The sequence below is a fragment of the Gekko japonicus genome, unplaced genomic scaffold (genome assembly GCF_001447785.1).
Source record: "Gekko japonicus isolate JY-2015 unplaced genomic scaffold, Gekko_japonicus_V1.1 scaffold2036, whole genome shotgun sequence".
Lineage (NCBI taxonomy): Eukaryota > Metazoa > Chordata > Lepidosauria > Squamata > Gekkonidae > Gekko > Gekko japonicus.
In genome coordinates this window covers 53,619-68,965 of record NW_015169235.1, presented here as the reverse complement: position 1 = coordinate 68,965, position 15,347 = coordinate 53,619, and the positions used below count along the sequence as shown (strand labels likewise).

The 15,347-nt window shown below is 48.9% G+C and overlaps 1 protein-coding gene across 1 annotated transcript in view; it reads right to left on the bottom strand.

Annotated features, from left to right (window-relative positions):
- The window catches only part of LOC107114848 (cadherin-13-like), a gene marked incomplete at its 5' end in the record, with an annotated part of 62,617 nt that overhangs the window by 30,532 nt on the left and 16,738 nt on the right, over positions 1 to 15,347 (bottom strand). Inside the window, 2 exons of the mRNA XM_015416446.1 lie at positions 456 to 674; positions 4,901 to 5,131. Coding sequence (XP_015271932.1) covers positions 456 to 674; positions 4,901 to 5,131 — 450 coding nt within the window. The remainder of the gene's footprint in view (positions 1 to 455; positions 675 to 4,900; positions 5,132 to 15,347) is intronic.

Genomic DNA, 15,347 nt, shown 5'->3' with positions numbered 1-15,347 from the left:
CTCTCTCTCTCTCTCTCTCTCTCTCTCTCTCTCTCTCTCTCTCTCTCTCTCTCTCCTTTCGCTCCCCAAAATGAACATAGTGGGAAGAAAAAGAAGAGGAGGAGGAGGAGGAGGAGATTGGATTTATACCCCACCCTTCACTATCCAAAGGAGTCTCAGAGCGGCTTACAAACTCCTTTCCCTTCCCCTCCCCACATCAGACACCCTGTGAGGTACGTGGGGCTGAGAGAGCTCTGACAGAAACTGCTCTGTTTCAAGAAGAGCTGTGCCAGAACTATGGCTTGCCCAAGGTCACACCATCAGCTGCAAGTGGAGGAGTGGGGAATCAAACCCAGTTCTCCCAGATTAGAGTCTGCGCACTTAACCACTACCCCAATCTGGTCCCTGCACCCCTCATTCCCTCAACACAAATCGGCATACATTAGCCATTTCAAGTGGGGTAAAAAAAAACTTACAGTATAAACTGAAGAGCGAAACGAAGATTAGGACCATGCTGATGTGAAGGGTGGAGGATGAGCTGCAGTCCGGTTTGCTGTATTTTGTGCAGGAACAGACCTGCATTTTCAGTTCTATATTGTTAGTGAGAGGAGGCGTCCCCGAATCCGTCACAGAGATGGGGATGTTGTAGTGGGACTTCTTCAAGTTTTGAGGCAAGATGACCTGGGCGTGTGTATCTGGCAGAAATCAGGAAGCGACAGTTAGGGTGGCGGAGGCTTAAGAAGCATGCGCGAGCCCAAATATAGCATGCAACAGTGACTCGTTGGAGCCAGAGAGAAAAATGGGGCCTTTGCGTACAAACAGGGTTGCCAGGCAGCAAAGGGAAGTGAAAGTATCATGTCACCAGTGACAAGGGACAGTCTGGTATCTTGGGTGAAAACTCTATGGTAAAAATGACGTCCACCACAGAGGCAACCCGTGGGGGATGGGAAGGACTTACCAGGAGTGGGAGGGAGGCCCAGGAGAAGTTGCTGGTGAGGTGGCGATGTCACTTCCACGGTGTACAAGACATGACATCTTAATGCTGTGACACTGTGCTGATGACGATCTGGCATTTGGGCAAAATCTCTATGATTAAAATGGCTTCCACCATAGAGCATTGCCTTGACATTGCCGACATGATGAGGCCGCTTTTGGTGCATGCTGGAAGCAGGGCTATTTTTGGGTAGGAACGCACAGGAACGGAGTTCCGGCTGGCTCCCAAGTTGGCCACGCCCAGCACAAACTCGTTAGCATAATAGGCCACACCCAACAGCAGGAACTCATCAGGATTGGCTACATTAGGGGTGTGTGGCCTAACATGCAAAGGAGTTCCTGCTACAAAAAAAGGCCCTGGGTTTTGACAACAAACAAGGTAAACAGAATAAGAAGGGAAAGGTAGGTGTGGCTGGATGACCACACTTCTGGTAACATGGGGGTGCAGCCTAATGTGCTAATGAGCTGTGCTGTCAGGGGTGTGGCCCAATATGCTAATGAGTTCCTGCTGTTGGGTATGGCCTATTATGCTAATGAGTTCCTGCTGGGCTTTTTCTACAAAAAGAGCCCTGGCTGGAAGTGATGTCACCACATCAGTAGCAACATGGCCTGGGTCTCCCTCTCCTGGTAAGTCCCCCTGTTGGTCTGCTGGTTGGTGGCAGGGGGCAAGTTCTGGTGGCAAGGCACCCTGCCTCCACCGGGGGGGGGGGCTGGCAGCCCTACATTATACCCTTCTGAAATCCCTCCACTCCCCAAATCATGCCCTCCCCATGCCCAACTCCCCCAATCTGTAGGAATTTCCCAACCTAGAACTGGCAACCCTATTGTGCCCTCTGTGGATTGATAGGTCTGTTTCAGCATACAACAAAGTCCTTATATTTAGGTTTATCCAATCCCCTCTTGAAGCTGTCTACAAGCATAGACAGCTTTGAGAGGGGACTGGATGAACATATGGAGCAGAGGTCCGTCAGTGGCTATGAGCTGCAAGATATAGATGGAACCCTCTGTCTGGGGCAGTGATACTCTGTATTCTTGGTGCTTGGAAGTCATATGGATATATATTGGACTGCATATGGATATATATTGCAAGAGGGTATCAGTTGAAACCCCCCTCACTTAAACAGCAGTGCAACTTGCATGAACAGAAGAACGGTTAGATCCATCTGCACCAATTCCTTTGATTTGACCAGAGGTCATTTCGGGGCGGAACGTGGGGGAACGCAGTTCCCCCGGGTGAGGTGCAGGGAGGCGGGGCACATGACAAAGCCCCGCCCCCTGCTTCCGGCCGCCCCGCTTCCAGCCCTCATTCAGCCAGGAGGAGGCAGGAGAAGAGGGAGGGTAAGTTGCTCCCTCCCCGCCTCTCCCCACCCCTGCCTGCCTGGGGTCAGGGAGGGCCTTGGCGGGGCTTCCTCGCACTCCTGCTGGCCTTGCAGGTCCACCGCCAGGCCCCTGATGTCAGGGGGTGGGGCATATGCTAATGAGTTATGCTAATGAGTTTCCCTAGCTCTTTTTCTACGAAATGACCCCTGGATTTGACTGGGTCGCTTGCCATTCTGTGCAGTTGGCAAGGGCTACTGCAGACAGCAAGGAGCTGCGGTGGCTCAAGTGGTTAAGACGCTGAACTGCAGACCGGAAGGTTGGTAGTTCAGCAGTTTGAGACCCAAGTGCCGCATGACGGACTGAGCTCCCCTCTCTAGTTCCAGCTCCTACCAACCTAGCAGTTCGAAAGCAAGAAATTGCAAGTAGATAAATAGGTACCACTTCGGTGGGAAGGTAACAGTGTTCCGTGTGCCTTGGTGTTTAGTCATGCCGGCCACATGACCACGGAAACATCTTCAGACTGTGCTGGCTCTTCAACTTGGAAACTGAGATGAGCACCACAACCCTAGAGTCGGATTTGACTGGCTTTCGAGCAAGGGAAACCTTTACCTTACTGCAGACAGCATTCCAAGTTGTTCCAGGGTGAAGGAAAGACCCACAGTTCTTCAGGCATCTGGTTTGCGGCTTTTCTATGCAACTAGAGCCACGGGAAACTGCACCAGGACTTGGCCAATGTTCATCATCTGTGGCATGAATTTTGCACCTTGCATACTGTTCTAAAAAAAACATTTCGGAACCATTCCTAAGATTCTATAAAAGCTAGAACATCTGCGTTTGCAGGTGTAATTAAGCAGGTGGGAAAACTTGCATGGCGGATGCAAGAAATGCTTTGCCCACACCTGTAATTTCCTCCAAACAAAAACCAGTGGTTGCATTCATTGCCCCATTGTCTGGAATTATGGCAAAGCACCCAGTGGGCTCTGTTTCCCAGGGCACCATGTATTTATTTATTTTTTCCAATTGATGAAGTGGCAGAATTCCCACTTGCTTCAAGAGCAGAAGATTCAATGCACTGGGTGCCAATGAAATAGATGCTGCTCTTCAGGGGGACCCTCCATAGAAACCTGCTTCTGCCTTCTCTGAGTAATTGAATTTGTGGCCAGCTTTATGTCGGAGAAAATCTCTGCTACAACGGGAGCAGTTCCTGCCAAAGCTTTAAGTGATGCCAGCTAAACATATGAATTTAATGTTTATTCAGGCTCCGATCACACCGCAACATCTGGCAAGCGTAGCACACCCGTGGCCGACCTGTGGTGTCTGGCCGCAGATGCGCAGTTAAAAAGTACCTGCCAAACTCCACTAGCAAATGGTTTGCCACGGGCTGCAGATGGACTTGATCCATGTGATCGCGCCGGCACGCACCTATTCCCTCCGGCCATCCTCCGGACAAAACCCCGGTGCACCGCCGTCGCATCTGACCGCATAATAGCAGGTCAAAATGCCATGGCGCAAATAGCCACGCCTCCTCCCCCCCACGCGTTTTCTGGCATGTATGACTGGGACCTCAGTGTTTTGATTGACTTAGGGACCCTCAGTTGGGTAGAAATGCAGCAGCACAAAAACATTTTAGATAAACACAAGAAGCGGGACCTGCAATACTCACGGGGGGGGGAGTATGCCCCATGGCCCGCAAAGTAGGAGGAGTTCCTCACTGAGGAGGAGGCCACAGGTGAGTCCAGCAGCAATGGTGGCAAGCCTTGCGCAGGTCCCAGCCGCCCGCCCACCCAGGCTCCCCCCCTCAGCCAGCAGCAACTGCAGAGAGCCCTGCGTTGCTTCTAGCTGCCTGCCACGGCTCCCCCCCCCCCCAGCAACAGCAGCAAGCCCTGCTCGGCGGGTGCTCGCCCGCCAAAGCTCTCCTGGCTCCCTCACAGCTGCCACAGTTCCAAACGGCAAGTCCATTCTCCACGCATGCTCGAGAATGCAGTTTCAGGTTTTTTGGGACTTAAGTATCCCCATATATATATATATATTTGAACATGTCAGATTTTTCTGCACACCTAAGTAATGCCTTGAGTGTGACGGAATTTCTGTTGAGCCTCCACATGCCCCCCCCAATTTGTGGAAATAAGTATCCACACACATTGGGGACACTTGGCTATTAGTATATAGATATAGAAACATTGGATTGAGTAGGAGCCACCACCACCATTACTCCACCAACGCCTTTTCATCACCGCACTCTACTACCACAGGTGCAGGTATCACCAAGGGTGCGGGATGTCCCTAGTGGATGACAGGGTTGTGGGGACATGTATTGTTGTTTAGCTAAAACATCTTCAAAATACCATCTTGGTTTTATGATTCGGAGTGAGTATCGGAGCACCGAAAACATATTCTTACTAATTTTAATTAACTGTAATACTAGTATTATTGTATTTTATACTGTTTTTATTGTTACAATTTGGCATTTTGCCCTTGCTAGCTGCCCTGAGCCTTTGGGGAGGGCGGGATACAAATCCAAAGAATGAATGAATAAATAAATGAATAAATAAAGGGTGAGAGGAAAGAAGAAAACTGGTACTACGTCAGTTACGTCCAACAGTCTTACTGTTAATTCTGTTGATCTTCCATACTTTCTCTTGGCCAGACTGTTTGCTCAGCTCAAATTTGAAGGGCTCCGTGTTGGGGCGAAGATCCTTGTCCAAGGCTCCGAGGATGACCTTCACGTCCTTCTGATCCTCACAGACCATCGCCACCATGGGATAAATGGAGGGGGCATTGTCATTCACATCCTCCAAGGTGATCTGCAGCGTCCCCGTACCTGTGGCCGGAGGGCTACCTACGGGAAAAGTGACCGGCATTTATGAATGGGCCATTATAGCGGTGACAAGTATTCATTTCAAACCGTTTCATCCCGCCTCTTAGCAGTTGCATTCTCGAGGCAGCTTCTAAATAAAGAATCACAACCAATAAAAGGATCATGAAAAGAGTCAAAAGCAGGTGGCGTTAGGAGAGGAGACATAAAACATCAGCAAAACCATCATTACACCCAGAAGCAATAAAACCATCCCCAAATTTACAACTCACAGCCTAAAAAACTAATTAAGAAATGCAGGAAACAACATAAAATAAATGACTGAGCAAATGGGGGGGTGGGGGAAGCACCCCGCCTCAGACACTCAACAGGAAACCCAAAGAGGAATGCACAAAAAATTCCAGGATTTTTGTCAAGTTTTCAGTTAGCAACCCAACACAGACCAAGCTAGATGCACTATCTGATTCAGACCCATCAAACAGCTCTTCAGTATATTTAGAAAGAAGGTTCCTGATTTTGGGGAAAGAACCCTAGATGTTATTCTTGAAAACAAGTGTTGCTGTCAGTACCGATATTAGGATTTCTTGAAAACCTGTTGCTTAATTTAATTTTTTGGAATGAACTATAAAGCAAACGATACAGGATTGATGACTTTGTATAACTTCTGAGAAGACAGGAGGGCCTGCCGTGATGAGCTCCATGGGGTCGCAGAGAGTCGGACTCGACTGTGTGTCAGCAAGCTGCCAATGTGTTTCCCTGTACTCTGTGTATGCTCTTATGTTTCACTATGCTCTGTGTGTATTCGTATGTGTCCTTATTCTTTGGGTATGCGCTTGTTTGCTTTCACTTTCCCATGTATGCCTGTTTATACGCTTAATTGCCTAGTTGCAGTAACGTCCGTATCTCTCAAGGCCACAGGTGGTTGCTGGCGGGTAGTAGCTTGGGTGATCGCATGGCATTATCCATGAGAAGCAGTATGTTATGATTAAGTAGGAGCATTGCTTCCCAGGCTCAATGACGCGCACGGGAAGTCCCGCAATTGGGCCTCAGCTTTTTGAATTAACTATAATCTATTGGGATCCATGCTTATGCCTCACTCTGAACAGTGATCTGTTATGCACCTATTGCTTCAAATAAAGGAAAACCTTTTCTACAAGTGTGTTCTTCGTTGATGCGATGGGAGTCTGACACTGTGCGACTGAACAACAAAAATTACTTCTGAAAATTACTTTTAACGTCTAGCTTATTACATCAGTATCTGAAACTTTATTCATGTACAGTGCTGATGTGCAATTGGTGGTTGTTTGTAGTTATATTGAAAAAAACTTGCCCAAGGTCATCCAGCTGGGTGCAAGTGGAGGAGTGGGGAATCAAACCCGGTTCTCCCAGATTAGAGTACGCGCACTTAACCACTACACCAAACCGGCTCTCAGTGGGGATCTCAGAGGGGCATAATACCATAGAGTCCACCTTCTACAGCAGCCATTTTCTCCAGGGGAACTGATGTCTGCCGTCCGGAGAACATTTATAATTGCGGGAGATCTCCAGCCCCCACCTGGAAGCTGGCAACCCTGACCCTGGCTCAAATAGATTTCTGTTGTTGTTGGAAGGCACTTGAGTAAATTTAGTGGGCATGGATTATTAGGGATTAAACCCTGGTTTACCTTTACCTTTAAAGGACAAGAAGCAAAGAGTAGGAATCAATGGACACTTCTCACAATGGAGGGAAGTAAGCAGTGGGTCCCACAAGGATCAGTATTGGGGCTGGTACTGTTTAATAGATTCATAAAGGAGGAATAAGGGCCATTGTGGGAATAAATACAACGAGCTCTAGAAAGAGGCTCTGGGCGAGTGCCCCAGCCTTGGCCAGGGAGGCTGGGGAGGGAAGGGAAAGGTAGAGGGAGGCAAGCCAAGTTTGGAAGGCGGCTGTTGGGAAGGGAATGGGAGAAAGGGGGAAATGGGGGTAGGTTATAAGAGAAGGGGGTAGATCAGGTCCGTAGCAAGGATTCTTTTTCCTTGTGGGGCATATTTTTTTTTCTTGTGGGGCAGACAACAACGACAACAACAACAACATGAATTGCAGCTCCTAAAATCTGGACTGCATTTCACTCCCCTCCGATCATCTGTTACACCTGACAGCTCCTCCTCAAGGAGTGAAGCTGACCAGAAGCTGCAAGTGGAGGAGTGGGGAATCAAACCCGGTTCTCCCAGATTAGAGTCCGCCCACTTAACCACTACGCCAAACTGGCTGGGTAGATCAGGTCCGTAGCCAGGATTCTTTTTGCTTGTGGGACATTTTTTTTTCTTGTGGGGCAGACAACAACAACAACAACAACAACAACATGAATTGCAGCCCCTAAAACCTGGACTGCATTTCACTCCCCTCCGATCAGCTGTAACACTCCTCAAGGAGTGAAGCTGACCAGAAGCGGCAGGGTTGCCTTCCTTTCCTTCCCCATCCTCAGTGCAGTGCAGTACAATGTCATAGAGTCCACCCTCCAAAGCATCCCTGTTCTCCAGAGGAACTGATCTCTGTAGTCTGGAGATGAGCTGTAATTCAGGGAGATCCTCAGGTCCCACCTGGAGGCGGGCAACCCTAGTCAGATACCCTATCAGACACGGAGCCCAGCTCTTCTGGAAGAATGACAGCTTTCCACCGTGCGCTTAGGTGTCTCTTCACCTTGTGAAACCACAGCTGTTGCTCATAATCCATTCCTTGTGCATCCGACTATTTACACCATGAGCCCAGCTGGGACCAATGCTCCCTCTAAGCTGTACAGTCATGTGAGCAAAAATTCTGCTTTGTGAGCTACAGGCAGGGCTATTTGGGGGCAGGAACGCACAGGAACGGAGTTCCGGCTGGCTCCCAAGTTGGCCACACCCAGCAGGAACTCATTAGCATATTAGGCCACACCCAACAGCAGAAACTCATTAGCATAATAGGCCACACCCAACAGCAGAAACTCATTAGGATTGGCTACATTAGGGGTGTGTGGCCTAAGATGCAAAGGAGTTCCTGCTACAAAAAAGCAACCCTGGGTTTGGACAACAAACAAGGTAAACAGAATAAGAAGCAAGAGGTGGGTGTGGCTGGGTGACCACACTTCTGGTAACATGGGGGTGTGGCCTAATGTGCTAATGAGCTGTGCTGTCAGGGGTGTGGCCTAATATGCTAATGAATTTCTGATGTTGAGTGTGGCCTATTATGCTAATGAGTTCCTGTTCGGCTTTTTCTACAAAAACAGCCCTGGCTACAGGCATTAAAGTTGTGAGCGAGCGATTTGGCTGCTGCATAAATTAGTTTGGTCTGGAGCCCCATCCTTCCGGAGCCAAGACAAAAACGTGTGAGCTGGAGGCTAAAAACGGTGAGCTAGCTCACCCTAACTCAGCTTAGAGGGAACACTGGTCAGGACAGAACAGATATCATGACTCTACCGCATTCCACAGCGATGCTGGTGTCCGGCTGGAGAGTAGACAGGTGCCGAATGAGTTTCTCTGTACAAAACATGGTGCGCTGCCCTGGCGTCCAGCAACAGACTTTAGACGTGTGCCAGGAGATTGCCAGGCGGAAGGACAGAGCGGGTAGCTACCACCCCACGCAGGCACTGCAATTTTTTAGCCTCATGTCTGAAAGGGAGCCCCAGGGGGTGCTGCCGGAAGCATTTCTAATGCAGACATCTGTCTTCTGGGAGTAGAGGTGAGACCAGCAGCTCATTCCACTTCGGTCAACAAATAGCTGACAGGCGGTAATAACCTGCCGTCACTTTCCAGAGTTGATCCAATGACCTTCCACACAAGTGGGAAGTGCGATTTCTCATTACTTCTCTCTGTGGCCATACATGTTCTACGCGGCAGCTGCTTGCCAAGTAAAAACACACATCATTTCCATCAATCCCACCGATTACACCATTTCGGGGGGGGGGGAGTGTTTTGGTTTCAGAGTTTTGTGTCACTTATAGAGAGTGAATACATTTCCAATACAGTCACAGCCAATTCTGCATCTCTTATTTTGCGTACAAACTTCGTCTGGCCCAGGCTAGCCTGATCTCATCAGATCTCAGAAGCTAAGCAGGGTTGGCCCTGGTTAGTAGAAGAAGAAGAGATTGCATTTATACCTCCCCCTTCACTACCTGAAGGTGTCTCAGGGTGGCTTACCATCTCCTTTCCCTTGCCCTCCCCACAACAGACACCCTTTGAGGTCGGTGGGCCTGAGAGAGCTCTTTCGAGGACTGCTCATGAGAGAACACCTCTGAAAGAACTTGTAACTGGCCCAAGGCCACACCAGCAGCTGTATGTGGAGGAGTGGGGAATCAAACCCTGTTCTCCCGGATTAGAGTCTGTGCTCCTAACCACTACACCAAATTGGCTCTTAAGTACTTCAGTGGGAGACCACCAAAGAATTCCTGGGTTGCTAAGCAGAGGAAGGGAATGGCAAACTAACTGTACTCATCTCTTGCCTTTAAAACCTCATGGTCCTGGGTTGTCATGAGTTAGTTGCCGCTTGATGGCACTCAATTATTGTTATTATAAAAGTGATTGCTTGTGGACATAGAATGAAGAGTAGAGTGTGTGTGTGCGCGCTAAAATATGCCTCCCAAATGCTCTAGCTGCTTCAATGAAATTTATATTCCATTTTTTGCTTTCTACCAGAGGAACTACAGACTAATTAAAATATAAGCTGTTGGGATGGGAGGGAAAAAATCCTAGCTGTGATGCCTCAGCTATTATATATAAAAAAGGCAAAATTGTCAGAGTTTTGGACTCTCCCGATCTCCCTTTCTTTTTAGCTCCCCCCTCCACCGCAAGGGTAAGGGTTGACTTCCTTTTAATGAAAAATAAATTATTTTTCACTTTTGCTGGACTAATTGAATTTTCCAAAAAAAGAGCCTCCCGTACATTCCTTTTCTGTTCTTGATATATTATTCAGCCAAGTCAGAGAGGAGAATGGATGAAAAGACATTTGAACATTTGAAATACGATCATACGAGTCAGCCTTTCATACGCTTAATTAAAACACTATCTTTAATTCAGAGTGTATTATTTCCGCACTGAGCTGATAATGTTTTGTGCTCTGTCCTCTTTATCTTATATTTTTTTAAAAAATGTGTCTTTTTGAAATTAAGAACCCTATGGCGTTAGGAAGGCGGCCTTATTTTGTCAGATCCAGATATGGCTTTCATGGCGTCACCTTGTTTACTTGACATCTGTTGCCCATCGTTTTGGGAACCCCAAACAGAGAGAAGATTGCTCCTTGCCCATCCTGTTGACTTGTTCCTACGTGTTGATTATTTATAACCGATTGCGCAAAATATACCCACATTTCCGGAGGAAAAACACAAGCAAATGTCAAGGTCGTAAACCGAAGCCGGTTAACAACTTTGCTCTAAGAAATACGTCAAAATAGAAGCTGGAAACAAATGGCCACCGTCTGGGCTGAATTAACCGCTAAGCTAAGTGCGTTCCAGCCAAATTACTCATTCTGCCTTGATATACAAAATATAGGGTACGAATGGCAAGCACCTAAATAGCTTTTAAAAAACCAACAAACACAAGATTTATTAAATATATAGAGGAGGCATTAATCAAATTGACAAGAAGAGCAAGTGAAATGGTTTTTTCAGGAAAGGGAGAGGATTTTCACTTGCCTCGAAAGCCCCTTGCTGGGGTTGGTACTTGGACGGGAGACCACCAGGGAAGACTCTGCAGGGGAAGGCAATAGCCAACCACGTCTGCTCCTCACTTGCCTTGAAAGCCCCTTGCTGGGGTTGGTACATGGATGGGAGACCACCAGGGAAGTCTCTGCAGAGGAAGGCAATGGCTAACCCCCTCTACTTCTCACTTGCCTTGAAAGCCCCTTGCTGAGGTTGGCATTCGGATGGAAGACCACCAAGGAAGACTCTGCAGAGGAAGGCAATAGCCAACCACCTCTGCTCCTCACTTGCCTTGAAAGCCCCTTGCTGGGGTTGGTACTTGGACGGGAGACAACCAGGGAAGATTCTGCAGAGGAAGGCAATGGGAAACCACCTCTGCTTCTCACTTGCCTTGAAAGCCCCTTGCTGGGGTTGGTACATGGATAGGAGACCACCAGGGAAGACTCTGCAGAGGAAGGCAATGGGAACCCCCCTCTACTTCTCACTTGCCTTGAAAGCCCCATGCTGGGGTTGGTACTTGGATGGGAGACCACCAGGGAAGACTCTGCAGGGGAAGGCAATAGCCAACCACGTCTGCTCCTCACTTGCCTTGAAAGCCCCTTGCTGGGGTCACCATAAGTTGGCTGTGATCTGACAGCACTTTACACACACACACACACACACATCCCCCCCCCATCTCAGAGAGGAACCTGTGCCTCATAAGAGGATACATGATGCCAGCTGCAGTTCTGTACAAATTGTTTCTGTTAAAAATAATTCCAAACAGTTCTTCTGCCTGATTAAACGGAAGCAGGCACGGCATATGTCTGGGACTGAACCTAGATCCTTCAGAATACAAAACATATCCTCTGTTCATGAGCCACAGCCCTCCCCAGTGGGTGAGCATTAAGTATGTATGAGCCATCAAGCCACAACCAATGTCTGGAGACCCCAGCAAGGGGCTTCCAAGGCGATTGAGAAGCAGAGATGGTTTGCTATTACCTACCTCTGCAGAGTCTTCCTTGGTGGTCTCCCATCCAAATACCAACACCAGGAAGAGGCTTCCAAGGCAAGTGAGAAGCAGAGATGGTTTGCTATTACCTTCCTCTGCAGAGTCTTCCTTGGTGGTCTCCCATCCAAATACCAACCCCAGCAAGGGGCTTCCAAGGCAAGTGAGAAGCAGAGATGGTTTGCTATTACCTTCCTCTGCAGAGTCTTCCTTGGTGGTCTCCCATCCAATTACCAACCCCAGCAAGAGGCTTCCAAGGCTAGTGAGAAGCAGAGGTGGTTGGCCATGGCCTTCCTCTGCAGAGTCTTCCCTGGTGGTCTCCCATCCAAGTACCAACCCCAGCAAGGGGCTTTCGAGGCAAGTGAGAAGCAGAGGTGGTTTGCCATTGCCTTCCTCTGCAGAGTCTTCCTTGGTGTTCAAGTGTTCCGAGGGAAAAACATAGAGTTTTCCCTTGGATGACCTCGGTCCCGCCCCCGGCGCGCCCGGCGTGGCTGCGTCACTTCCGGGTGATGTGCTGATGCCAGGCACGTAACGTGCCTTGAGGGTGGGGTTCCCCCCAGGGCCCGATCCACCGGCGGCGGGTAACGGGCCTCTGGGGCGGGGGTTTCCCCGCCCCCCGGGGGGACTTGGCAAGCCTAGTTTACAATCTTAACTTTCAACAGTGTGGGAAAGGGGGGGCGGAGACACAGAAGGCAAAACAGGGATAATATAAAGGAAATTTCATGAAATGTGGCCTAATTAGAAATAAATGTTCAGCACCAAGACAATGAAGCAGAGGCCCGAGGAACACAATGCAGTACATATTCGGCTGTGGTTAATGCTGACCAATAATTCAAATGGATAGCGGGCGGCAGCTAATAACATTTAATAGGACAGCCCAGAACAAAGCTTTGCTAATCACTTAATAGAAAAATGGCAGCTTCGCAAACAAAAGAATGTAAATCACAGGGGGGGGGAAGTGTTATTAATAAGACTGCACATCTTTTCTCTTCAACCGAGCGGAATCTTGCAGAATCGAAAGCCTTATGTAATACATCAAATCTTTTCTTTTCTTGTCTTTTTTTGGTCAGGGACTTCAGACTGCTAGTTCTTTGTGGCCGACATAGCCACCGAGCGTTTATCTAAATCCTTTCTGTATGCGGATTTCTTATCGGGGGCAATTAGAAAAAAAGGGAAACTTTAATCAGAATTTCCAAATTATTCTGGAAGCCCATCTTTCAGCAGGCTCTATTATCATGTCATGGAAGATGAAGTGGGGCGAGGGAGAGAACTCAACCATATTAATGGATAGTACTCCCGAACTTTTCTTAAAGCTGTAGTATAGCTTAGAGCAGGGGTGTCGAACTCATTTGTTACGGGGGCCGGATCTGACATAAATGAGACCTTGTTGGGCTGGGCCATATGAGTCATAAAAGGCAATGCTAGATAGCGGAGATATATAAACTTTATAAAGAATACAAACACAAAGGGTTTTTTTAACGTAAAATTTAAAATACATGCTTAAAACATTCGCACTCTTGCAGTATTTTGTTTATTTAACAGTGTCTGATAACTGACACCTCTTGCGCTGAAGTATTGCATCAAAATGTCTATGCTTTTCAGGTGTGTATCTGTAAGCTGCAGATCTACGATGATGCAGCAGCAGTAGACCTGGAAGAAGAAGCAGAAGACAGCCAGTCCACTGTGGGCCTGATAGAAGCCCTCTGGGGGCCTGATCCGGCCCTCGGGCCACATATTTGACACCCCTGGCTTAGAGCCAAAACCATCTGAAGGAGCATAAATTTCTGACCTCGCTCTCATGCAGCCGGTGGAAGGAAACTGCTGAATATTGAGAGTGTTTAAGGTTAAAATTATACTTTCCTGCAAGCCTGGAAGGACGGTGGCTCAGGGGCAAAGCATCAGCTTTGCATGCAGAAAGTCTAGGTTCTATTCCGGGCACCTCCAGTTAAAAGCGTTTGGTTGTAGGTGATGCGCGAGACCCCCATTTGAGACCTTGGAGACCTGCTGCCTGGAGACAAGATTGACCTCAATAGAACAGCAGTCTGGCTTAGTTTAGGGCATCTTCATTTGAGAAGATCAGAACAAAGGTGTATAGGGCATCAAATCATAGGCAAGTAGATTGATTCGGTCTTCTGTTAAGTTAAATTGTTTGCTACAGTCTATTTCATACTTACGGCCGTCTCCAAGATAGTTTCGGAGGGCGGACGTGTCGGTCTGCGGTAGAGCAGCTGGATTCGAATCCAGTAGCACCTGGGAAACCAACTAAAGGGCTTCTGAGAGTCAACGCTCTCTTTGTCACGTGTGATGAAGAACGGTTTGATTCTCAGAAAACTCATAACCTGAAAATCTTGTTGATCTCTGAGGTATTATTGGACAAGTCTAACAGCCCTCAAGAGTTTGGGAAGACAGTTCTTTTCTTCTTTCGCGATCCTGACATTTATCGGGTAGCTATGATCGCACAAGTCACTGTCACCCCCCCAGGGGAGGCCGCAGTTTTCAGAAGCCTCCATTTTAGCGCTGCCAAGCCACAAAATGACTGCCATGGGCTCCCCCCCCCCCGGCAAAAAAAAGGTGAGCTATCAGTTTGAACCAGTTCACGGTTTCTGTATTTACTTAAGATATTGGCACCCCGAAAAAATCACTTCTGAAATCAAGATAACAGGCCGGGCAAAGGGCAAGAACTAGCAGTCAACAATCCGACACACACAGCAGCAAGGCATTCACAGGGTTGCCAACCTCCAGGTGGGGCCTGGAGATCTCTCAAAATCACAACTGATCTCCAGACCATGGAGATCAGTTCCCCTGGAGAGAATGGCTGTTTTGGAGGGTGGGCTCCATGGTACCATACCCCACAGAGGTCCCTCGCCTCTCCTAACTCTGTCCTCCCCTGGTTCTTCCCCTGGTTCTTCCTCCAATCCTCCATCCAGGAATCTCCCAAACCGGAGTTGGCAACCGTAGATGTTCATCAATTCCCAGCCATGCCCTTCAGGCGATGAATCCGGCTGGGCTAGGGATCCCAAGTCCCCATGGAGGGCGGGGAAACCCCCGTCCCAGAGGCCCGTTCCCCGGCGGCGCCAGATCGGGCCCCAGGGGGAACTCCGCCCCGACGTGAGCGTCATGCAGAAGTGACAGGAGGACGCGTGACGCGGGCATGCTGGGGGCAGGGCCATGGCCATACAAGGGAAAACTCTATGGTTTTCCCTTGTATGGCCGTGGCCCAACCCCCAGCGTGCCTGGCATCCTCCCGTCACTTCCGGGTGACGTGTGTGCGGTGTGCCCATGCAAAGCGCGTGCACCAGACGCCAGCCAGGAGTCCCCCGCTCACGGCGAAGTTCCACTTGGCAACCCTATGCTGGGCTCGCACCCGGCTCATTAGGCTTGCCACGCCCCTGCTGGGGGCAGGGAAAGGCCCCCACTCTGGGCGTCTCCCCTGGGCACCTATCAGCTGGCCAGTGGGGGACTCACTGTCAACCAAAGGAGGCTTAGGCCTGTGACGCCAGCAACGGGGTGATGTCCCTCCCAGCGCGCACCAGAAGTGACCTCATCACATTGATGGAAATGCAGGAATGGTCTGTTTTTTGGCAAAAAAAAAAAAAAAAAA